This window comes from Pungitius pungitius, chromosome 21 (genome assembly GCF_949316345.1).
Source record: "Pungitius pungitius chromosome 21, fPunPun2.1, whole genome shotgun sequence".
In the NCBI taxonomy this organism is placed as follows: Eukaryota; Metazoa; Chordata; class Actinopteri; order Perciformes; family Gasterosteidae; genus Pungitius; species Pungitius pungitius.
This window is the reverse complement of record NC_084920.1, coordinates 3,164,982-3,190,534: the sequence shown is the minus strand read 5'-3', so window position 1 is coordinate 3,190,534 and position 25,553 is coordinate 3,164,982. Positions and strand designations below refer to the sequence as shown.

The 25,553-nt window shown below is 49.2% G+C and overlaps 2 protein-coding genes across 3 annotated transcripts; both read right to left on the bottom strand.

Annotated features, from left to right (window-relative positions):
- Positions 1-3,688: 3,688 nt before the first annotated feature.
- On the bottom strand, positions 3,689-18,375 carry erbb2 (erb-b2 receptor tyrosine kinase 2). 2 transcript variants are annotated; one of them, XM_037463134.2, is made up of 27 exons: positions 17,997-18,375; positions 13,947-14,098; positions 13,671-13,851; positions 13,314-13,454; positions 12,953-13,018; positions 12,748-12,863; positions 12,487-12,628; positions 12,151-12,279; positions 11,731-11,872; positions 11,496-11,569; positions 11,153-11,243; positions 10,782-10,984; positions 10,424-10,553; positions 9,618-9,708; positions 9,328-9,482; positions 9,183-9,230; positions 8,957-9,095; positions 8,739-8,861; positions 8,553-8,651; positions 8,280-8,465; positions 8,008-8,163; positions 7,840-7,915; positions 7,617-7,763; positions 7,356-7,453; positions 7,032-7,226; positions 6,542-6,935; positions 3,689-6,457 (listed from the first exon to the last, which is right to left on the bottom strand). In XM_037463134.2, the coding sequence occupies exons 1-27, from the start codon at positions 18,067-18,069 to the stop codon at positions 6,114-6,116; spliced, it is 3,891 nt and encodes a 1,296-aa protein (XP_037319031.2). In that variant the 5' UTR covers positions 18,070-18,375; the 3' UTR covers positions 3,689-6,113. The 2 variants fall into 2 exon arrangements, with proteins under 2 accessions (XP_037319031.2, XP_062416049.1); XM_062560065.1 differs by having other exon boundaries at positions 6,542-6,932; positions 17,997-18,374.
- Positions 18,376-20,089: 1,714 nt separating this feature from the next.
- Positions 20,090-24,541, bottom strand: pgap3 (post-GPI attachment to proteins phospholipase 3). The gene is made up of 8 exons (XM_037463358.2): positions 24,104-24,541; positions 23,329-23,426; positions 23,017-23,169; positions 22,877-22,939; positions 22,721-22,782; positions 22,417-22,553; positions 22,025-22,229; positions 20,090-21,893 (listed from the first exon to the last, which is right to left on the bottom strand). The coding sequence occupies exons 1-8, from the start codon at positions 24,324-24,326 to the stop codon at positions 21,827-21,829; spliced, it is 1,008 nt and encodes a 335-aa protein (XP_037319255.2). The 5' UTR covers positions 24,327-24,541; the 3' UTR covers positions 20,090-21,826.
- Positions 24,542-25,553: the final 1,012 nt, after the last annotated feature.

Genomic DNA, 25,553 nt, shown 5'->3' with positions numbered 1-25,553 from the left:
ATTCTATTGGATCCTAAACACACTAAAAACAAAATGAACTATTGAAGTTGCAATCTAGTCGACTCTCTACTTGTGTACGTATTATTACTGATGATGATCTTTAACACCTCAGTTATTAGTAAAAGTAGTGAAAAAATAAAACTGAAAAAAGTGAGGAAAAATGTTATTCTGCTACTCATGTGTCAACCTCAAGGCCCGTGTGCCACATCCAGCTCGTGAATGAATGATCTTTGGCCCGCATGATCAAATCTATTTACTATTAGAGCTGTTCCGCCGGTATATCGCACGCATCACCATTATACTACATATCCCACAATGCACTCTCCGTGTGTCGTCGCGCATTCGCGCGCCCGCGAGAGCGCGCCTCACAGTCTGTATTACAAACCACTTGTGTCAACTTTCAACTATCCCTCTCCCCAAAAACTGGCTAAACGAAAGGTGGAATTTGAAAACAGGAGCTTTCATGACAGGTGGGAGGCAGGTCCGTGTACCTTATCATCGTCGCTTTCACCCGTACTTTTTTTACTCCGTTAATTCTTCTTGTGGTTTTTCCCATCAAATGAAAACACGAAGCGTAGCCGCTAAACCGGAAGTACGTAGATTTTCACAGTAAGAATCGACGCAACTGTCTGTATTGACAGCGGTTACCAGGGTAACATGAGGAGAAAAGTTCATTAACGGATATAGATAAATCATCCATAATCAGTATGTGTCAGAAAACCATATACCATACCATGCATTTAAACCATATATTTAATTATATTGAACTGTCCATGTTATTTGTCTAACTTGATGGATTGTAAAGTCACGACTTGTTTTTTCCACGATAAATTTACATTTGGTTTCGTTTGGTTGAAAATGATCGTATTACAAATGTAAATGATGATTGTGGCCGGTTTATCTTTCATGCAGTAGTGCCTGTGCAGGTGTGCGAGTACTAACAAAACAAATGACATGTTCTGAGGTATTTTACATATTATGAGGCGAATATAATTGATCAAAACATCAAAACAGAGGGTATTCTGTGCTTTCTTTTCATTTAATTGCTCATTGTTATACATTTTGAATCTATGAATTTATTGCAAATTTTTTGCAAAGTTTCTGTTACTTAAGCGTTTTCTGATCATGATCCGAGCGAGATAAGAACAAACTTTATTGATTCACACGTGTACAAAGATATTAGGATTTATATGACACAATCAAGCCCAATGTCAACAAAATGGATGATATATTAGAATATGATAAAAGGGTGATATGAATACAGTAGAAACAAGTCAAACCGACTTTTAGCTCTTGTGTATATTTTTTATCTACTGTGCAATCAAGCTTTTGCAAATAACAGTTATGACATCAGAATATTGTTACTCTCCACTAAGTAGCTTTTTCCATTATTCGTGCAATAAAAGTTTTCCTCCATCCACCCCCCCTCCACAAAAAAAAGCCCCAACCCGCGAGGTTCCCTGGAAGCAGACGCTCCCGTTCTACAAGCGAAACACATCACAACCAAACCCTCCTGTGACCCCCCCCCCACCCCAGGGCCGTCACACCCGGCAGCAGGGCCCCTTCGTGGCCCCCAGGTTCCCCAAGTAGAGCAGAGGCATGATGGCGCTCCCCGCCGTCGGGGTCACCAGGATAGGTATCGCCAAAAAACATTCGTACACTTTTTCGTCACTGATGACCAGATCCCCCGAGACGTACGCCAGCATCGGGGGCACGTAGGAGGTGACGGTCATGACCACGCTGTTGGTGATGATCTGGAGGGCCTTCTTCTTGGCGGGGTGGAGGCCTCCACCTGCACGGACGGACCTCTTCAGAGCCCTGAGGATGGAGAGGTCGCACGCGACGATGACGGGCAGCGCCACCGCGTAGACGGCCATGGCCCAGGCGCTGTGGGTCAGCTCCTCCGCCGCCACGGACGCCACGCCCTGGGCCGCCGTGACGGCCCACACGACGGCGGCCATGACCAACCGCGGAGTCAGACTCTTCCTGGCGTGGTAGGCGACGGGATGGACCACGGCCAGGAAGCAGTCCAGGCAGATGCAGGCGGTGAGGAGAGGTCGCCCGGCCAGGTTCAAGGCGTACAGGAAGTTGCTCAGCGACTGGACGGCCCTCGTGTGCCACAGGAGGAAGTTGCACAGCCCGAACGGGATGAAGAGCAAGAAGACCAAGTCCATGATGGTGAGGTTGAGCATGAAGAAGTCGTTGGGGGTCAAAGGGGTTCCTGCCTTGAGTCTTCGGTACAGCTCCCGGAGAACGAGGACACACGCGGGACATCCGACCAGAGAGAGGAGAGCGCTGAGAGAAGCCCAGGCCATGATACCCGCCATCATGTCCCCACAGTGTCCCGCCGCCTCCCCCGAAGGCTCGCTGGAGTTGTAGGTTAGATTCTGAGAGCGAGGAAGCACAAGGAAAAGCATTTTCTTACCAGAGGCGACACCTTCGAGTAGGGAAATTTTTAAAAAAAGCAACACCAAAATGCTTATTTCCAGTTTTCTCCTCAATGTTATTTCTAACGAACCACCATTTCCAGCTCACTTGGAGGATATGAGCTTTTTTTTTGTACAAGACTTGATAATGAAGCAGCCAATTTGTGTATTAAATGTAAATTGTGATTTGAATATTCAAGTGACATTGAGAATCATTTTTCAATCTGCACTCGTTCAGTCTGAGCTGATGTTTTTATAAACAACGAATCCAAGAAACTGAGATTCAAGCTTTTGTAGATCGTATCACTTAATGAGTTATTATGATATAATATGGATAGGATTTGGTCAAATGATGCTTTCGCTGCCTCATTGTAAAGTTAGAAGTCAAAGGTCAAGGGTCGAGCATTAACCTCCGGAACAACACTTTTGCTGTACTTCACATTTTAATGATTTAACCAAATCGTAGCCACGTTGAAAGTTTCATTTCAGCTAAGTTTCACAACTTAAAACGCATTAAACCTTAGTGTGACTTTTTGTTCACATGATGAATCTTGCTTTTGCTTACAAGAAAATCACCTTATTCAGAACAAACATCATGTTTTTGATGCTTTCACTCTTAACTTAATGAGAACATTATAAAAACACAAGACGTCAAGTCTATTTGATTAAATGGTGCTACCGTTGAGCCTTCAGATATAAGAGTGTAAACATGAAGCGGCTTTAATGAAGAGCTGGAACGGCACCGCGTTGCTGAACGACCGGGTCTCCCTGGTTTAACGCATGCGCTCATTCACAATGTGCGCCGCCCAGTGGACTGATTCGGAATCGCAGCTACTTTTATAGAAATGCAATTTGCATCCGGCGGGCGGCGCTGGACCCCCCCCCGTCCATGAGTTTTGACACATGTGCTTTAGAATGTAAAACCAAGTGATCGGGTCCAAAATGATTCTCTACAAAGCTCCGCGTCGCTCTTCTCGTAAACACTAGTGTTGTAGTTCCAGATGTGACCACTGGATGGCAGGAACCTGCAGTGCATCACATCGGACTTGTGCCTTTGCTGAAGCTCGTGTTGAAGTGTGTGGCATCAACTCATGCATTTATGAGTAGAAACAGGGTTTATTGACCCGTGGATGATTTTTCCAAAAAGGAATAATTATATTTTGGGCCCTTTTCCCCATCAGCACTGCTTCAATCCAGTTTATGCAAATTAATCTATCACTTCACTTCCTGTAAAGATTTAAAAGAAAATTGGGGGTTTCAAATGTTGTTATATGCTTTTAATGAGACACACAACATTTACAAATAATTCCATATAAAATAGCCATTTCTTCATAAAACATTTTCTTCCACCTCCCTCAACAGAAGAGCAACGTGTCCCAATGTGTTCAATCAAACTAGCTACCATGATTGTGTTTTATTCATACATGTATATACGCTACACATTTACAATATGGGACTTTAAACAAATGAGGTGGGAAAAAGGCATAAAGGCATAAAAATCTCCCAATAAAATGGTCATTATTATTCATGTCCTGTCACAATCACACAAATATTCACATGTACAAAAGACACTTTTCTTCAAAACTTAAATTACAGATAATTAATTCTATAAAACCTTCAGCAGTTTAGTCAGTTAAATTGGGCTTATTTGTGGATTAAAAACGCAGCGTTTCTCGCTTCAGTCTCATTTGAGAGATTATTTTTTACACACCTTTCATTCGACTTGGGCTTCAACTCAATCTCCTTATTTCGCCACAACTTAACTTTTAAGCCAGAAAGCCGATCACGCTTCATTCATTTCAACAAGATTTCAGGTGTTACTGTAAACCGACAACCAGACGTGTATGAAAATCACCTAGAGAAAGGACACACAGCGGCCGAAAACATCGCTTTTGTAAACAGCCTTATTAGTGATTGTATAGGTTTCATAATCTCATCCTCACCTGCGTGAGCTGTGCTCTGACCTCGTGTCTCCAGCAGAGGGGACGGGTGAAGATATTTAAAAATTACCAACAAAGTGAAACCCTTACGCGTGACGTTTTAAAAATGGAACTTCCATTAGGTAGTAGAGAAAAAGTCAGAGGTCGTACCTTTAAAAGTTCAATTCAAGAGCAACAACAGAACCAATGCAAAACATACATTTTAGGAACGTTTTGTATCATTCATCTTTACTTGCATTGGGGGAGATGTGAGGTGTAGCAACAATATATGTGAAGCGTTTCATTCCCAAAGTACTATACAGTATATTCTTTATACAGTTATGTGAGTCCCATCACTCAATAACATCTTCTAAATAATGTTAGAATTGACAGTCGAGGGTATTCAAATGAGAAACATGTGATCATGTTGTTTTTCTTTCATTATTACATAAAATCCGGTTAAACCTTTGGAGATTCCAGATTCTCTGGAACAGAAATCTTCCAAAAAAAACCCCGTATGACCACATCGCGACAAAGGGGACGAGGACCTTCGGAATAGAAAGCGAGCGTCTCCCCGGGATCCTCGAGCCTCGCTCCCTCCGCGTCGAGCTGCAGGAGGAAACGACTCTCGGCTCGAGGCCACGTCAGTGCGAGCGACGCCTCTCTCCCACGCGGACACAAAGCCTCCATTGACTCGAGTGTTGACCTCCTCCTCCTCCCCCCCAGATGCCCCGACACCAGTTGACATGAAAACAGAAACGCCGTCGATTATTAACTGGGACGCCGGGGCTTCTCGCGCAGTGGAATTCCAGCTATGCATTGATTATCCCAAACTGATTGTTTCGGGGGGGGGGGGGGGGGGCTCCTCGCTTTCACATTCAGCTGAGAGTGTGCTGCAGAAGGGCGCTTTTGTTCTTTGAAATGGGAGCAAACGTTCTTTACTCCCCGGGGAATACACTCGCCAGTAGCTTGTGTTGCTTTTTGCACAGTGAAAGGCCAAGGGTCCAATGCACTGTGCATTACTCAAAATGCACGAGAGCTTCCTTAATTGTTCGACACATTTCAAATCCCTGAATCGTTGGCTCTGACTTAGCGAAACATACATTCGGTCTTTAAAACAAAAATCCACATTTTTCAGATATCTAGCGGCTTCGAGGCGACGCCTCATCTGCTGTTCCACAAAGTGGCTGCAGAGAGGAACGTACATCAGGGCGGCACAAAGCCTCTGTCTTCTCCACACAGGACGCCTTTCTTTCAGGGAGCATGTCCACGGGGCCAGATGGGCTGCGGGGCCCTTTCTCAGAACAAAATGGCTTTGAGTGTGTCGAAGACCCCCATCAGGTCAGAGACGGAGTGACCAGAATACCAAACGCCACCTTCAATACGTACCAGGGCTCACTTTCTCGGCGTTTTTCTCCTCCGCTCAGCGAACAGCGACGAGGGAACCGGAGGACGTACACAAACGGCTTCGTGTGTAGCAACAACGACCCTGTTGAACAGGTCCAATGGACATTTAAAAAAAGAAGAAAAAAAAAGCACACACTCAGCATTCATTAATCCAGTGAAGTGTTGCAGAGAGAAAGACAGCCAGGGACACCAGACAAATGTCCCCCGGGCCTCTGTAGAAGGATCGGAGAACGACCCCCGACCCCAATGAGACGCGGGCTCGTCTTTTGCCACAAATATCCGCCGTCCCCGTCCCTCAGTACGGCGCGGGCTGAGACTCCTCTCGAGTCCATCGCGTCCTCCCCCCCTTCCTCCCCCCCCCTCAAGTGTATCCGCTCCAAGTTTCCGCTAGTCCCAGGTACTCCGGGTTCTCCGCAGTGGGGGTCACGAACCCGTTGACGTGCCTGGGGGGCCCCCTCCCGTCTCTCTCCAGTGCCTCGGGGCCTTCGGCCGCCGCCCCCGCCACGGCGTTGGCTTTGGCCACGAGGTCCAGGTAGTACGGGTTGTCGAAGGCCGGCGAGGTGACGCCCCTCGGGATCTCCACGCTGAGGCCGGAGCAGAGGCCGTTGGGGGGCCGCCGGTCGGCCCGGGAGCCCTTGCGGGGCAGCGTGCTGGGCCGCTCGGCGACCCCCGGCCTGGGGTCCCGGATCTCCTGGTTGACGTATTCTGGACAGGCGGACGGGAGGAGGAGCGGTCAAGAACAGAAAGACGCGCCGAGGTGGAAAAATGCTGAAATGCTGAAATGCTCACCCGGCAAGCCGTGACTCTGGACCTGCCCGTGAGTCCGCCGGGGCAGCGAGTGGTGAAGGAGATGCGGGGGGGGGAAGCCGCTCGGCCCGTCCGGCTCCACCTCGCCCAGGCTGCTGTTGGAGTAGACGGGGTCCCTGCAGTAGGGCCCGGGGCTGGCCGGGGGCAGCGAGGCGTCGTCCGGCGGCCCGTCCAGGAAGACCGAGTCGGACTGGCCCCCCGTCGAGGGGCTGCGATCCAGAGTCGGGTACTGAGGGATCCACACGCCGTTGGCGCCGCAGGACCCGAGCGGTAAGGTGGCGTACTGGCTGCGCCCGAGGGTGCTCAGGGAGGAGTACATGCTGCGGGGGCCGCCGGGGGCCGAGGGCTCGGCGTCCAGACCCTGATCTCTGCTCTGCTGGGAAAGAGAGGAGACAAGAGAGGAGATTCAGCCAGGTCTCCGGAGCTGTGGGGAGGAAGACGAGGGCGGGGGGGTTTAACACGGGACGCTGACCCGGTGCGACTGGTGTCTGGAGGGCCCGAGGGTCCCCGAAGCCCCGTCCGCCTGAGTCCTAGAGAAGGGGTTTGTCTGAGGCACCAGGTACTCCTCAGCATCCAGCAGCTCCCTCATGTTGTTCCCTTCCTCCTCCAGGAGCATCCGGAAGAACTGGCTGTCCACCGGGTTGGACATGCTCATCTGCTCGTCGTTCTGAGGGGAGGAAGAACGAGGCCGCCTTCTATTAATCCGTCTCCGTCTCGTGGAGGACACACAGTGTCCCGTGATCATTTCCCCCCCCCCCCCCCCCCCCCCAAAAAAGGGAATTGCACGATGGCCTACTTGGATGACGACATAGCGAGGAGGATCTCTCGCCATTGCACTAAAATCGCTGACAAGGTCTTTGAACCGCGGCCTGCTGTCCGGGTCGATCATCCAACCTGCCGACCCAAAATAAGGACCAGATCGTTTTCATTTTTAATGCATTCTATTCAAAACAGAAAGATGTAACGAGCAATTCCTTCTGCTTCCATAATCAGTCACACTTCTCCCTCTTCATTGTAAACTTTATCGAACCGCGAGACAGACAAAGCGAATACTGACATTTGACCATGATCATGTAGACGTCGATGGTGCAGATGAGGGGCTGTGGGAGGCGTTCTCCTTCCTCCAAGACGTCCGGGATCTCTCTGGCTGGGATCATGTCGTAGGGTTTGGCCCCGAACGTCATCAGCTCCCAGACCGTCACGCCTGAGGAGGAAGCGTCCAATGACATCAGACACGGGCCCAAACGTATGCTGTGCAGTCGGTGATTCAAAGCACCGACCGTAGCTCCAGACGTCGCTCTGATGGGTGAACTTCCTGTGCAGAATGGACTCCAGCGCCATCCACTTGATTGGAACCTTGAAACACAGAATTGAAAAAAAGCGCCGGTTCAATTTTGCAAATCTTTGTGAAACGGGTTCCGCGGCTCGCCCCCCCCCCGTCGTCCTACCTTCCCTCCGTCAGCGTGATACTCGGTCTCGTCGATGTCGAGCAGACGGGCCAGACCGAAGTCGGTGATCTTCACGTGGTTCGGGTTCTTCACCAGAACGTTGCGGGCCGCCAAATCCCTGTGGACCAGCCGGACGTCCTCCAGATAACTCATCCCCTACACACACACACACACACACACACACACACACAAGATAGAGACATCAACGTCTACCACCACCACCAGCAGCAGCAGGTGGAGCAAGGCACAAAGGTGAGAACTGGCTTGCGCACCTTGGCGATCTGGACACACCAGTTGAGGAGGAACTGGGAGCCGATGCGGTCCTTGTTCTCCCGGACGTAGTCCAGGAGGCAGCCGTACGGCATGAGCTGAGTGACCAGCTGCACCGTGGAGGTCAGACAAATCCCCAGCAGCCGGCACACGTAGGGGCTGGCCACGCCGGCCATCACGTAGGCCTCCTGCGGGGGGGGGGGGGAGGAAGGATGCTGAAGGGGTTGACAACCCGGGGGGTCACGTGACCTCCGTCTAATCGGCTTTTTACTCACATCGAGGATCTCTTTGTTGGCCTTTGGCGAGGTGTTCTCTCGTAACACCTTAATGGCCACCGGTATTTTCACGTTTTCCCCATCAGGAGCCCACACTCCCTAAGAAAATAGTAGACGTAAAAGGTTAAACCAACCGCCACACACCTTGTAAACGGTACGTAAAAGGTTAAACCAACCGCCACACACCTTGTAAACGGTACCGAAGGCGCCTGCGCCCAGCACCCGGAGTTTCTTCAACTCCGTCTCCTTCAGGATGCGCATCTGAGCCTGATTGGGCGACGCGCCGCTGGGTGTCAGAGGCTCCACGAGCTGTAAGCGCGGAGGGAGCGGGCGGAACATTCCTTCGTTAGAAACCACACGAAACAACCGCCGGCAAGCCGAGGCGCTCGGGGGGGGGGGCCCACCTCGTGTTCCTGCAGGATCCTCCTCATGGCCTCCTTCTCCCTGAGAATCTTCTGCCGCCGCAGGTAGAAGACCAGTAGGGCGAGCAGGATGAAGACGAGCACCACCCCACCCACCGCGGCCGCGATTGTCGTGCCCGGTCTAACACACAAGAGCAAAAACGGAGTTAGAACCAATTCGTCGCAGCAGCGCAGCAGGAAAGCATGCAACGGGTCGCAGGCGGCTCACCCGGTCCTGGTGTCCACGGGGCAGCCTCTCTCGTCCTTAAGGGTGCAGCTGAAACACACAAGCGCCCGGGCGTGAACTCCTCCTCTCCTCTCCTCTCCTCACCTCACCTGTGTGTGTGCGTGTGTGTGTGTGCGTGTGTGCTTACGACAGCGTGCAGTTGGTGTTGCAGGGCAGGCAGTGGCCCGTGGCGTTGCTGTACTTCCACACGGTTTGCTGATCCTCCTTCACGCCGCTGGGACAGTGGTCCACGCAAAACTCGCCGTCCTGGAAGAGGCGACACTCGGAGCAGTGATCCGCCCCCTGAAGACACACAGGGAGAGAAGACTTTAAGTACTTGCATGCTCATATATACACACATTTGTATGAAAGCAAAAATATAGTTAAGTTAAGAGGAGGCGTTTTGAGTTCATATTTCGGTACGTTAACGTCTCTCACCGGGCCGTGACAGGAGGCGGAGCCATTGAGCGGTCGACACTCTGCGTGACAGGCGACGCACAAGGATCCGTCTGTGTATTCACGGGTCGACCTGCAACACAAGCGCAGGATTTAACACACAGACCCACAGCACGGTGCGGCATTCGACACGGGACAAAGCCCCAAATAACTGTGTTGGCCTTGCCAGATGACAACAATGTTTGTTTCAACAACTTAAAAACTTTGTGTTTTATGCGTATTAAACAAAAGGGGTTGAATACAAGTATTTAATTTGCCAAATCATGACAAGTATACATATTTTGGTATTTAAGTGCATCACGGAGCAAAAGAAACAGGACTCGTGTTCCGTTGTAAGTGCGATTATCTAAACACCAAATTTTTTGAAAAGGTTAAACACGTAGATGTTAAATCATGTTTTTTTGTGTTGCATGACTTCATCAGTGTGATGTTTTAGGAATGTTTTTGCACTGTGTGAAGTCCACGCACACGTCATCACGCTATATTTGTCTCACAAAAATCGATTTAGTGACTCTTAAAAGAAACTGCGGATGTTATCACATGCATTTGCTTTGTTATTGATTGGTAACTCAAGGGCACAATTTAAGTTAAAAGCTTTCCGATTGATTTATTGCCGCTACTTTTGACATCGAACTGAATGTTTACACTTTTACTTTCTGAAAATACATATTTTTTTAAAACTTGTTTGTGCATTACGATTCACAGCAGACTGCATCACACAGAACATTGGCCTTCTTTGTACAAAGATGTATTGCAGCCACACCCACGCAAACAGAAAACCTTCATACCCCTGGTTGATGTCACACTGCTGCACGCACTCAATGCCACGTTGGAAAGCACTGCAGGACACACACTGGCTGGGCCCCGGCCCCCAGCAGCCCCCCTTGCACAGGGGGTGACAAACACGCCCCTCTTCCTCTGAAAACATGCGGAGAAAACAGATGCACACTGTACTCGTCTTCTCGCCATCACCGGAAATTCATTGCAAATTTCCCAAGCAACGACATCCATGCATGTTGATTAAAACGACATTTTCATCAATATGAAACGGCATAAATGTGTGTGGATGCATCAGGCCCGAGATGTGCAGCGTGGAGGAGGAGCGCCGCTGGACCTTGGCGTGGCCTCTCGTGTGTGCAAACCCACCACAGAGTTGGGCGTCCTGGTTGCGGCTGACGATGCGGTGAGGCCCCTCGGTGGGGTGGAGCAGGCTGTCCCAGGGCAGTGAACCGGTGTAGCACAGCCGGGAATTGTTGTGCAACAGGACCAAACCCCCACTGACGCTGCGCAGGGAGCGCAACCCGAGAGACCGGATGTGGAGATTCTGGACGGCCAGCGAAAACACGCCCCTGACCCGGGAAGAGTTCAATTTACTGTTCATTAAAAACGTCCATCCAATCAACTCACTGAGAAGGCTGTGTTCCAACATTATTTAGTACATTTTGATATTGTGAAGATATCAGTGTGGTTAGAAATACTACTGTACAAGATCATGTGAGACAGTTCAGACGTCTTACTTGTAGAGCATCCTGCCTCGGATCACCTTCAGGCTCTCAAACACACTCAGGTTGCTCCACTCCTCCGGCCAGGCCTCGATGTACAAATAACCTGCAGCGCAACATCAGATGCACACAGACTTTTTATGGAAAATCTGAATACGTATTTGCAACACGTCTTCATTGTTGTAATTCTAGATTTCTTTCTTTTAGGTGAAATGCTTTAGAAGAGGTCGTAGTTGGGTTCTTCCTTACTCACGCACAAGTATTTTATTTGCATTTACATTTTGTCTTGTCAAAAAAAAACTTTAAAACATAAAAACCATTCAAACACGTTGTCCCTGTTCTCCTCACTGTTCCGTACCGGTTATCTCCTCCAGTTTCTTGAAGCTGCTCAGGTGCTCGAGGGTCAGACCAGATGTGTTGCTCAAAGGGTCACTGCACAACAAAGGCATTGCGTTTAAATCATCGTTTTCACACGGCAATAAACAACATCAACGTGAATTACTGAAGGAGCCACGATCTTTTTGGAATTTCCAAATAACCTTTGTGAGCTAAAACTGTATTCATTTTATTTATTTGACCTGTGGGTCTCTTACCTTTCAAAGCTCTGAGGGAGGAAGGCCAGACTACCGAAAATCTTCTTACAGTTGTTAAACTGCTCCACATTAGTGGACGTTACCATGGTGATGCCCTGGTTGTCAATGACTCCCTGGTTGTCCGTGCCCAGGCCGTAGCACACTGCGAGAAGAACCATGACAACGGATTATAACCGATTTATCTCAAATCCAGAAATTAGGCTGCGCCCACCAAAGGTGTTAAAAAAAAAACCAACGTGGTGCTGCAGAAACAAGTTTGTTCACTTTGTGCACCATCGTGAGCCTGTGATGCATTGGAACGTCAGCGCGAGATGACTAAGTCTTCGAGGCACGTGACGTTTTTTTGGTTTCCTAATAAAAGAGCCGCTGTGCATTGTGTTTTTACGGCAAATGCATCCACAAAGGCACGAGGACTCATACCTTTCGGACAGTCCCCTTCACACTTTTCACATTTCTGCATCTCATTTCCATCAGGGTTCTTGACGACGACTTCCTGGTTGGCTTTGGGACAATTCAAAGTGCAAGCCACCTCCATGGCCAGATAGTTATCTGCAGACAGGGAGACAAAGGGTTCAAAGGGCGCCTTTGCCGCAAAAAGAAAGTGAACTAGGTAGGAAGCGTTAAAGTGGCAGGGATTTCATTGTCATCCTTCCAGGTTTGAATCCCTTGAAAACCGTGGCAAAGAAAATAGATCCAGGTCTCCTCGCCCTCCATTCGGCCCCCTCCAACATAGTGCTGTTCAAAATAAGTTCTCACAAGGACACGTCTTGACGCAGGTGGCGCCAAAGTTGAACTTCCTGTTCGGGTTGATTTTGGTCTGAAAGGTGACGGTGTCGTAGATCGTTGGGGGGGGGCAGTTCTCCTTACACACGCCGCTGTCGTTGAAGTGCCGGCAGGCCTGAAGGGAGGAGAGGGGGAGGGGGGGGGGGGGGACGACGACGCGTAAAGACGAGATGCGGAACAGAGAGAGCGCAACAAAACGCACGCAGCAACAAGTGCGGCAAATTTGCGTTTTACCAGGCAGTCCAGGTCTTTGGGTCCCGTGCAGCCAGCGGCACACTGCATGTGGCAGCAGTCGTGAGGATTGGGGCCTTTACACCGCTGACAGCCGGACGCGCATTTAATGCGGGTCACTGTGAACCAACCAAAGCGACAGAGTGAACACCGTAAAAAAAAAAAACGTTTAAAGTGTCGAGTGGCCACACTGGCGATGTTGACTCACGGCTCTGGCAGTCCTGTGCGGTTTCTCCCCAGCAGCTCGACCCACATACGGTGGGACAATTTGGACCTGTGCAGAAAAGATGCGCAGCAACAAATGAGGAGACCTCTGCAGGTGTGTGTAATACAATGTGTAAAATGCAGCAACAAAATGTGTCAATCCTAAACAAGTATATACTATGGAGAGGATTGTCACCGACACACTATCCTGCTTTTTGAGTCGGTATAGGATCGACTCCCTGATTCATGAAAAAGAATCCATGGAAACAACAAACGTTGGTGTCTCCTCTTCCGTTTTGTTTCTCCTGTTTATTCACACGATAAACAAGGTCAATATTTCAACCCATCCAGCATCAGCTGCTCACAGTTATTGGCCCGCGGCTGCAGCCGGTGCTTCCCGGCGTGGTCGTTCTTCTCGTCCAAAGTATCCCTCCAAACAATGTTCTGGGGGTCTGGGAAGCACAGCTGGGGGTTCCCCCAAATGAACACGGCACCCAACAGGATCTCTGCAGGGGAGACGACACACGAGGGGGGAGGGTATTGAGTCACGGGCAACAGATGGAGGGAACTAAACCCCTTTTAACAGTCCTAAAGCCGAAGATGTTTTCAAAATGAGTCAGAAAGGGTTAATCACACAGTCCCAGCCCCAGAGGGGTTCACACACACACACACACCGGCCTCCTCGGCCTTCAACTACCCGCCCTGCTACGGCGCCGTCCTACCGGAGAGGCTGCGAAGCCGCAGCGTCCTGAGCCCCCGTCCGCCCAGGGTGTTATCCAGCACGGCCAGGGCGTAGCTGGAGTCGTACAGCTGGCTGCCCCTTATGATCCGAAGGTTGTCCAAAGGCAACAGGCTCACGGACACATGAGCCACGAGCACGTAGCCCTGGACCTCCACGATCCCCTGGGGAGAAGGTGAATGGAAAAACAGAAAGGATGAGTGAGAGTGTAAAAAAAACCCCTCAACAACTTGTTTTCTCTCCTCGTGGAGTGTGGTACCTTTAGGAAGGAGAGGTCGAGGTCCCCATGAAGGTGGGTGATCTCCAGGTGGCCGTGGACGACCTTGCAGCCGGTGTAGAGCAGCTTCAGGGTCTCGTAGTGGTTTTCCAGGCTGGAGGGAAGGGTCAGCTTCATGTCTGTCCCCAGGCACACTGCAGCGGAGACAACGCAACTCATGTCAAATCCCTCGCATACGTTCACAACGTTTTATAGCCAATTAGGTTAAAAGTAGCACATTGGGCGCCGTGTCAGCTTCCAACTCCAAACAACCAGGGGCCCTGACGCCACATTTCTGGGCGGCGTGACTTCCCAGCGGCCTTGAACGGCTCCTCTGCAACACGAACCACATGCGCTCCCACACTCATGTCTCTCTGTGTGTGTGTGTGTGCGGTATGGTTTCCACCGGCAGCGTATCCCCCACAGCGGGTCACACACACACACACACACACACACACACACACAGTTCCCATGCTTTAGCAGCCCCCTCCTCCTCTCTGCTGGGGTTATAAATGACTTCCTATGCCCCCTGTTCCACCTCCCCTTCGAACAGCCCTTCAAAAGTCAACAACCCCCCCCCCCTCCCGTTGCTATCTATGTTTCAGAGGAGCAGGAAGTAGCGGCAGGTATTTTCTCCCATGATACCGCGGGGCTCAACAAAGTTCAGGTGATCTCTGCTTGAGGCGTGCTCTCATCATCACCGGCTTCCTGCTGGTGGCTGTGACTCAGAAGTTGATCAATAGCACAGCCGAACATACGGGGGAGGGGGTGGGGGGGGTGTCACGAAGTGTAAATACCCCGCATTACGATTTGACAGCTACCGCGGCGAACGGCTCGGGGATTAATAGAGCGGCGGCCCCGAAATACACACGCGGCCGCGCGCTGTGTCGAGTATCAAATCAAACGGCTAAATCGCTGCCTCCCTCGGCGACGCCACCATGGAAAAATAGCCGTTGCCCCAGGTCTGCACATTTTCCATTTAGATTTTCTTTTTTTTTTTAAAGAAAATTGTGTGATAAGCCAGTTCCCAGCGTCCTCTCTTCTTATTCCCTCATTGTCTCAGGGCATCATGCGCGTGTGCATGCGCGGCCTTGTGAGGAGCTGCATCCCTGCAGCCTGAAACACTCCCTCTTCTGTCACTTGCTTTGCTCTCTCTGCCCCCTGCCGTGTCGCCGCCGCTGCATTCCTCGCTCAGATGATATCACTGCGTTTTCTTTATTTGTTGTTTTGAGAGTGAAGTCCCCTGAAAAGCCCCCCCGCCCTCCCGCAGTTTGTTTCTTGCTACCAGTTTAACGCACGAGTTGTTGCATAGCTTTGGGAAAGTGTCATTTGACAGGAATGCGTATCTCTGCTTATCCAGTAGATGACACACCAGCGAGGCGGGGGCGGGGGACCGGGTCGTAGTGCACAAGGCGATCTCGGCGCCCGGAATGTCACCCACACAGCTGAAGGCTGCCACCGACGTGCAAGCACACAACTTTTTTAAAAAAAAGGGGGTATAAAAGGGCTATCGCAGCTTCCATTGGTCACTTTGGCAGCTTTTTGTGTTCCTCAAACCAGCGACCTCCTCTTTAAAGCGTGAAAGAATCCCGTCGTGGGGGGAAGGTGGCACCTTCACCCGGCTGGCCAATGGCGGCGTGAAGCCGGTGTGCAGAGGCGAGTGAGCGGGCTTGAATTGATTCCATTACATGTCATTTAACTTTTATCCGAAGCGACTTGCATTTCAACCCATGGTTTACGTTGTGCCTGGGGAGCCGTTAGGGGTTAGGGGGAGTCCTGCTCACACTCTCGCTTGTGAGAAATGAAAATCGAGGTCACGGATGTGTATTCGAACTGCGTGTCGCACCAGTAAGCTTCTCGGGAACTGTCCGCAAATCTGAAAGCCAGCTTCAAGCCACTCCTGTGTGTGGCAGCGGGCCAGGTAGTACCTAGGGAGTGTGTGTGTGTGTGTGTGTGTGTTTACCAGCGTGTGTACTACAAGTGACAGAAACACAGTTAAGACCGAGCCGTGGTGCAGGAGCCTGCAGCCTCTGGATCAGATCCCTCCGCAGAGCGACGCAAACACAACAGGCCTCAGATTTGACGTGTCAGTCCCGATTTTAACACAATGCCTGCATAAACTTCCGACCCCCCCCCCGCCTTGGCCTCCGACCTCATAGAAAACATTCCTTCTTCCTTTTCACTCTAGAGAAAGACGGAAAAAAAACAGGTATTGCTCAACAGACGAGTAGAACAGGATCAGTACTGAACTGAAGACACGAAAACAATCATTCACTCACACACTCAATAACTCTCTCACACACACACACACACACCCATTCCCCCTGCGATGCTACAGACACACACACACACCACTACTTAGAATATCTCCTGCAAACTTTTATACCTTTTGAAATGCAATGCATTTTGAAAAGAACGTGTATTTATATGTACAGACAATGAAAAGCAGTGGTTGTATACGCACACGTTTTAAGTATATTTGGGGAAATCTGTCAATCTGCACGAACCTGAAGCTGGCCGATCACAATGTTCAATGCACAGGTATCAATGAAGTGCATGGCATGTTTATTGGAATGAACTCTCCGTTGCTGTGACCGTCAGCTCACTTACACGCGAGTCACCAGTACGACTTGACCGCTTCCCAGTGAGTTCACCTCAACGGGGGCACTGGAGTGTGACGACGACACGAGCACACAAAACACACATTAACACACAGCGTGCTCTCACACGGGAGCAGCCTGTTGGAATAATGGGTCGAGAACACGGAAAGGAAAACACGTAAGACAAACCGCTGACCTTTGGAATCACACACGGCTCGGCCCCAGGATGTGTGTGTGTGTGTGTGTGTGTGGGGGCAAAAACAATTCTTTACTACTGCAAGCAGGACGTCTCCAGCGGTCCCGCTGACCTGATGCTTCACAGATCGACCTGTTCGCCCCAACGATGCGGTTGTGTTCAGAGATGTGTGTGTCTGTGTGTGGTGGCGGTGGTGGTGAAAGGGGGGGGATTAGATTGATACTAGATTTACTGGAAGTAAAGGCGACTTCATCCCAAACGCACATTCAGACTGCGGTTTGTTATCACGCAGCGGCCTCCTCGGGTCAACAAACGCCGTTAAGTGCGGGTCAATAAAAGCACATATTGGAAAGAATCCTCAGTTATTGATTTAAATGTGTCTGCCAATAGCCAATTAAATGCTTTTAAAATCTCACGGTGACATGGCTTATTGATATCGGATCATTGTTGTCGCGGTGGAGAACTGTAAATGCACCGGAGCGACATATTCTAATGGCTTTCTTCTCTTTTGGAGAGTTTTTTTCTTCATTTCAAAACCTGAAAACAAGCACATTGTTGCTGGAACTGTTTCAGCCCGGACAAGAGGAGAAAGTTTAAAACGCTCGATTGTCCTCAACGAAATGAGACCCCATGCAAATGAAATATGAAAGAGCATTATCGTGCATCTCATACAAGATGCAATGTGTGTGTGTGTGGGGGGGGGGGGGGGGGGTTAGCACTGACAAACATGCGCCTGTTTGCACTTTCAGTTCGCTCTCGTCTTACTGGCATGCACTCAACGTGTGACAAGTGGCCCTCTATCAGACAATGTCCTCCGTGGAGCCTCGGGACAATAATTGACATCGTCATGATCCCCGACGCACAATGCGGAGTCTGTTGTTGTTGTTGTTGTTGTTGTCGTTTTGTTTTTGTTGACGCGTGGAGAAAACCAGCCCGACGTGTCTCTCGGTGTCCTCGAGCTGCAAAGCAGGTTCCCCCAAATGTCTCACCTGTTCCTCCACCATAACTGCTACTACTCCTGGTACTACTACGCGCAACAAAGTGTGCTCCATGTGGGGGGGGGGGGGGGGGGGGGGGGCAGTAAGTCCCCGGTTAAAGGCTACTTTGTGACAGGTGTGATTTTGCCCTCGTGAACCGGCAGGAATGCGGTGTCGTAGGCAGACGTCCCGCTCAGATACCGACTCGTCTGCCGCCCGTTCTTCCCTCCCACTCTCCCCCCGTCCCGGGGAGCCGTTAAAGCCGCGAGGAGTCACCCACCTTCTCTCCCCAACGCGCCCGTCGCCGCCAGCAGCGCGGCCCCGACCAGCACCAAACTTCTCGCCGCCTCCATCTGCTGCGGCCCGGCGCCTTTAGTCCATGTCCCGGTTCCGAGTTCCCTTCTCTCCCGTTCCCGAGGACGACTGGTCCCGGTCCCTTTCTCTCCGCCGCCGCCCCCCCGCCACTTCTCCTGTTTTTTGGTGGTTTTTTTCTTCTTTTAGTTGTCGTCCGTCTCTGAATCTCAGTGACTTCCTCCCTGGAATTTTCGTGCCTGTCGGTTGTGAAGCGTGACAGCGCGCAGGAGCGGATGCGCGCTCCCGCGGAGGCCTGAGCGGGGAGTGGCAGGTTGACTGAGACCCGCCCTCTCTTCAATCTGTGCGGCCGCGACTTTACTTCACTTTAACGTGTGCATTTCAGCCCCCCCTCCGCGAGGAGACAGTACCGGTGGGTTTGTGCATTCAATGCTCCTGAGGAAAAGGGTATCTGGAACTCCCCAAAAAACCCTGATTAGGAAAACAAGTTATTCTTAACACAAACCTGTTGAAATGAAAGATATTTGCCTATATGTTAATCTTGGATTATTATTTATAATATTGGTTGTGCAGAAATAGGTTGTGTTTCTATAGCTCTTATCTGTCATTAATAGTTATATCCTCTTTTAGGACCTGTGCTTTGTTTATATTTACTACTGTGGAGCCAGTTATGATGCAATATTTGATGTGTCACGTCATGGGTGCAGCGCCTGAGTCCTGGATCAATTTTCCCATGGGGACAACGAATATATCGTACTCTATTGTACCATTACCCACAACTTTTTTTTACGTTTTACAAATAAAAATGTTACTCAACACACATTTTTCTGCCTAGTACCTGCAAAACCGATGAAGAAACACGCGATGAAATATGAACCAATATAATGTAATAACAATGTTTAATTTTATCCATTAAATACTCACATTAGCCCTCCTATCTGTATATTCATATGCTGTTTATGTTTTCCAATTCACTGCGAGTGTTGACTTTATTGAAAGCGAACGTTTTTTTTTCCTTCGAGCATCTTCATACTTCTCGTGCCTTTCACTTTCGCCGTCACAAATCAGGAGTTTAAGGAGGAAGAATAAACCCCATTCATCCCAATCTATGCCCTCTCCCCACCCACAGCAGCAAAGGGTCAGAGTCCGCACGCAGCCATGAGGAAACAACACCAGGCTCCTCACCGAGCCATTCACCTTCCACCGGGTTTGCTGCTGCAGCAAAAGGAGTAAAAAACACATTTCATGGGAAGTTCTCGGATGCATTTGGCGTGCAGAAACATGCGAGTTGTGATATTAGTTATGTAGTTGTGCGTTTCGGTGCATTTTCTGCCCTCACACTCACTGTTCGGTGCAATAAATACACTTAAACTAAAGGCCTGGGTTGCAGGAACTTGGATCTCATTAAAGCATGAATATTTGTCAGCATCCGTTTTGTGGTTAGCAAGCGCGCGAGAGCCCTGCGACAACTACGACACACACTGCAGAGACACAGAGGGCAGATACCCCGCAAGGGAGACAAAGGACCATGAAAAAAGTTGACTCGCTTACTTACGTAAGCAGGAGGAATTTGTCTCAGTGATGTTAGAGACATAATAACCACGGACACAGAATTTGTGCATATGATACTGGCACAAATGGTCCAAGGTCAGCAGGTCATTTTAAGTGTGTGTGTGTGGGGGCGGGGGGGACCTTGTTTCTATTTACTGCTCATGAGGTTGAGAGCTTTACTTGTCGTATCGTAAGCCTGATTTTGGAGTTGTGATTAGTTGCAGCACGGATACAATTCCCCCTCTAATAATCTTAACAGTTTCACTTTAAACAGTTATTTGATGATTTGTGGAGCAGAAGCGTTTCATTTATTCTTACCTCTGTGCTTGAAGCCAGCGGAAGAAAACTGCAGCGGCTACGCTTGTTGAGATCATAATCCAACTAATATTCACCGAAAAAAGAGCAGAGGTTCTTCAAAGTAAAAGTGAGCTGCTGCAATATACATATATGCAATGTATACAATACTTATGAAGCACTAAAGCAGAATCATTCACAGGATAAAATGCTCAATTCTTTTTCAACAAAGCACCTTTTTATTTTTTGTCCAAACATTAGCTGTGAGGTGGAGGAAAGAGCTCCGATGCTTCAGTGGGCAGCGGATGAGTGGGGGAAGAAAAGTGATGTGGTCATTCTTAGTCTTTTAGAGAGACTACGAATTAACCACATCACTCCAGACACTAATGGATGAATGCCAGTAATTAACAAACATCACTCCAACTGAAAATATGAATAGTGAGCAAATAAGAACTAGAATATGCGCAATAAATTATTCTTTTCACATATATCAGTATCTCTGCCAACCAAACCTATGCCCCTCCCCCACCCTTCCGGTCAGCAGATCTAAATTTTCCCATCACACACACTTTCTCACACTCACGCGCGCATGCGCACACACACACACACATCAATCTCGCTGACAATCACACATGATTCAGTTTGCGATGGCAAAAGCAACACACTGTAGTCAAGGCGACAGGTACACACACACACACACGCGCCATTGTTGTCACACACAAATACAAAAGCAGGCACCTAAATGTTCACACACGTAAAGTGCACATATGGAAGGCAGCCGCTGAGGGATGAACACACACGGTGTATGACTGTCAGTCTTTTTGGGGACTATTTGATGAAATGAAACGTCAGGCAGGTTTGATACATCAAAGGCAGATACGAGTGAAGGGGGCTTTCTGACATGGTGGGGCAGTAATCTGAACAGCAGCTGATTGTGTGTGTGTGTGTGTGTGTGTGTGTATTTATCTGCAGATCATTACAGCAAGGAATGAAATGCAAATAATAGTCACCCAACAAAATCTTTAACACTCGATCACACACACACACACACACACTCACTCACACTCCACCTCGGAATTTATTAGAAACTCTTGATGTATTCATATTTGTCCTTTCTCAATTATTATCTCCCATTACAAGGCAATCCAGGTGAATGAAAACAGGATTTTCATTTTGAGAACCTCCATCATACGTCACCCCACCAAATAATTTAAAAAACGTCTAAGAATAAAGCACATAGGTTGTTCAATGATAACAGAATTAAAAACAACAAAGACAGCTGATAAAAACTCAAATGGCAATGATACAGAAGTGTACAGTGTAAGAGAAGAAAGCAGCAGAGGAAACAATGAAGGCACAAAAATACACGTGTGAGATGGAAAAAAAACAAAAAACACAGTCAGCTAGAATGGCCTCCAAACATAAGCCCCTCTCGAACAATCCACTGGCAGCCCACTTCACAAGGGGCAACTCTGTGTGTCCGCCAGTCCCCTTTTAGCACAGATGGACCCTGATCCACGCAGCCCCAACGCTGTGGGTGGCCACGGCCCGGCGAGGGGTTTGGTGCCATCTATTGATCGATGAGGCAAACTGCAACTTCAGGCAGATCCAAGCGTGACATCCGAGGACCACCGGTTCGGGGGATTCATTTCAGACGCAGCCAAGAGTCACGCGGCACGGTCATCGCGGTTTTTCTTTCGGCCGGTTTTGATGATAAATGGCAAAAGAATCGTACAGCATGTGGCTGTACAAGGCAAAACTAAAGAAAACAACAAACACAAATAAATACTAAAAACCAATAAAACTTGTCAACACATTCTGCTTTGATGGAGGTCAACGTGGCGTCATGCACGTGGTCTGGGAGATCGGGCTACTTCCTGGTTCGGGTGTCCCGCCCTCCCGATCGTAGACGTGCGACGGCGTGGTCGCAGCGCAGAGGTGACGAGCTCCTTCCTACTCGACTTTGACGCCCATCTTCTCTGTGTTCAGTAGTAGGTAGAGGCTGTCGTCTATCAGGAAACTGGAGGCAGAGTATTTATCTCCATGAATAATCATTTTCAACTTGCTTTGTCAACTTCCTCTCTTTCTTTCCCCCCCAGATACTAAAAGTAAAGCAAGTACACACAAGGCGAAGCGTTTGAGCGGACAGACCTGTAGAAAAGGAAGTGCACTGGTATCGTGCTGAGGTGCCACACAGCATGAGCATCTAGGACCCAGATTATCGGGGGGAAGTCCAACAGCTCCAGAAGGGCCAGACCATACAGCAGCACGACCACCAGGCTGCACTTCCACCAGTAGGGCAGGATCCGCCGGTTCTGCCAGCACCAACACAGCCACCACAGCAGGTTCACCATTCCTTTAGAGACAGGAAATGGTGTGAAAAAAAAGGACTTGATAAAAGACATTGACCAGATCAAAGCAATCCTAGGTGCATCACGTTAGCCGTGGATTTGATCTTCAAGTTGTAACTGCATATACAGTACATATTTTTCTTCAAAGTACAAAGCCAGATGTGAGTACCACTGTGAAAGCATGTGCCGTACCGATGGTGGCGTTCGCAGCCATGTTGTAGCCGTAGTCGAAACTGACGAAGGTCAAGAAGGACACGTGCGAGGTAAAGGCCAAGATGAGCAGGACTCCCACCATGCTGGACGCCGCGGGCCGCCTTAGACCCAACGTTCTGACAAGGACAGTTTGAAGTAATGGATCAAAAGAAAGTTGTATCATTTACATTGACCACAGCATAAGAGAAGACGTTTTTGTTGATTCTTGTTGAAATATTTTGTTCTGATCATAAATTTGAACAGAAGAAATGACAAGTAAACCGTGCTCCCACCCAAGAATTACCTGACACAACATAGGTAGATGGAGTACAGAATGACTGCTGTTGCACAGAAATAGTCCATTTTCTGGAAGACAACATCACAGACACAAAATAAATAATCACAATAAAAAATGAGTCTGCCGCCACAGCGTTACATCCGCGCGGTCAGCGAGCGTCACCTCCGTGAGATAGGTGTCCCGGGTGTGAAAAACTGTGGACCAGAACCAGGCGTTGAGAGAAACCTAAAGAAAGACACAGGCATCCCGGTCAACACGCATTGGGACACAGCAGCATCGGTGTATTCATCCCCATCGCTCACCAGCGAGAAGGCGTTGACGGTGTGGTACATGGGGCTCTGGCGGGGCACCGCGCTCCGATAGCGCAGCGTCATGAGGAGGCACGCCAAGCCGTTCAGCAGGGAGGCCAGGGCAGACGCCGGCTCCTCAAAACACAGGAAGCGCGCGAATGGCCACTGTGGGAAATAAAAACACATTTGCAATTCGGCAGCAGAGCACGCGATGCAGCCTGGTCCCGTCTTTGATATAATCTACGGATTTAGGTGAGAGCTTTGGGAGGACGGGGCCCTCGGCGATATGAAGAGTAACGAAGTCGCGGTGGGCGCAGCCCCGACCTTGCCGTGGAACTGCGGGACTCGGTACCCCTCGGCCTGGTAGAGGCCCACGGTGGTCCACATGCATTCATAGCGACAGTCGTCGCGACACGTCCAGCCTGGAGCGCAGGAGACAGGAGCAGAGGTCAGAAGGGGTCAATCCAAAAGGTGCTAAGACTCAACCATGGAGAGCTTCTAATGTGCTGCGGTCAAAATCAGTCAAAAAAAGTTCATTTCAAAACATTCTTTGGGTATTTCGTACAAATGTGAAAAAATGCTCTTTATCCACCTTTTTTTGTTTGTTTATACATTTATTTTGTACTGTTGCCGTTTGAGCTTGTTGGGCCTTTTGTTAGATCTCATAATTGTATATATGATTAAGTGAGAAAATGAAAAGTACAGTTAGTTTCTCTGCTTGGATTAAACGGTATCAATCGCTTCTTCTTTTGTTAAATCTCACAGGGAACAATGGCTCATCGTGGACTGAGGGTGGAGTACAAACGATAACGTTTCCCTTTACAAAGGGCCTTTTGTGGCCCCTTGCTCGAGCTGTAAAACCTGCTCTCCGCTCGTAAATCGGTATCACGTGTCAAAGATTAGAAAATATACTGCGTTAAAAAATGGCATTGCAGCCATGACGTGTGAAGCTTGATGGACGAAAATATGAGTTTAGCAGGATGTTAATATAAAAAAATAGCGGGTAACGCGACTGCGTTGTAAAAATAATATGGACCGCTAGCAAGCTAACGTTAAGTTAGCTTAACTTTGAGTAACAACAAAAACAAAAACAACTGACCCGTGAGCGCCATATACTGCGGCTGTGCGGACTGATAGCCCTGCAGCCGAGCCCCGGTGCAGTTAGTCCCGACACACTGCTTCACGCAGTCTCGGTACACCGGCTCCTTGTCGCCTTGGGAAGCCCGCACGGCGGCGGGCACTTCCGTCAGAAGGAGCAGGAGCGCCGCGGCCGCAGCGGGGAGTCCGACAGATGTGCGGCGGCGGGCGGGCGCCGAGGCCATGGCGGTGGGTCCGCTGGATCTCTCGGCCCGTCGGGACTCACGGAGGCGCGGCGGGACGATATTGATGGCTTCCGGGGCCGACGGTACACATTACCGGAGAGCCAGCCCTAGTCGGCGGTGGTGATAAACCGGGGTCAGAGGTGTTGGGAAAGTTACATTACGCCCGCTGTCCCCGTGTTGTCTTATGAAGGGTCAAGTGTCACACTCGAACACCGTTTCCGTCCGCCATTTCCAAAATAAAACATTCACCGGTGGACGTTTATGGACGGTTTTATATTAAGTAAGAAAACATCCCGTTATATGTTTAGTGTTGATGACGTTCGATGCCATATTTACACGTATCTTCAAGAAATATTCTTTGTTTTTGTGAGAATACCCATTTGCCAAATTTAGTACCGGTCCATTTATATGGACTTTTATTTTGAATGCCAAACGTTTCGTTTTTTATTTGTACTTCCTGTTTTTTATCCACGTCACAGTCACGATTCACTGACCTATTGATTTTTGTGTATAACTATAACATATGGTAGAGAGGAGAGGTGTCCTTAAATGGAACTTTTGGGTATCTATACTTTACTTTATTTTTCAGACGACTTTTTAATCTACTCCTTACATTTTCACGCAAATATCTGTACTTTCTACTCCTTACATTTTAAAAATAGCCTCGTTACTCATATTAATTTGGCTTGTTTTCCGGCTTGTCATCTTTCAAAAACACACACACACAACAAAAACCGATTAGGATTATATTCGGCATCCGTATTGAGTGAATTTGATTGTGGTTGGATGAGAAGTATAAACATTTACCATCCAGGCACCCTATTGGTTTTCTCCGCGATGCGCCTGCTGATGACGCAAACCAGAGTGACGCCGGGTGCTTTAAGTGGTGCAAGGATCCTTTTTCAGGACGGCAGGTTGCGGTGGTCGGTGGTCGGTTCCCCCGCTGGTCGGTGGTCGCGGTACAAGCCGACCTCTCCTCATCCTCATGCACAGCCCATATAACGTTAAATGAGTATCTTCGTGACCATGGGTTTACATGTTTTTTCTAACTTCATTGACAATCTGGCACAACACAGCGACCTGCAAGTAGCGCGGCGTCTTAAATAAAGTGATGTGTGTTAACGCGAGGCTTTAGAAATTAACACCAAGGGATTCTGTATGAGGTTACACATTAGGAGAATGTCCTTAATGGCCATTTCCCCCCTTACAAAACTTTTTAACTTAAAG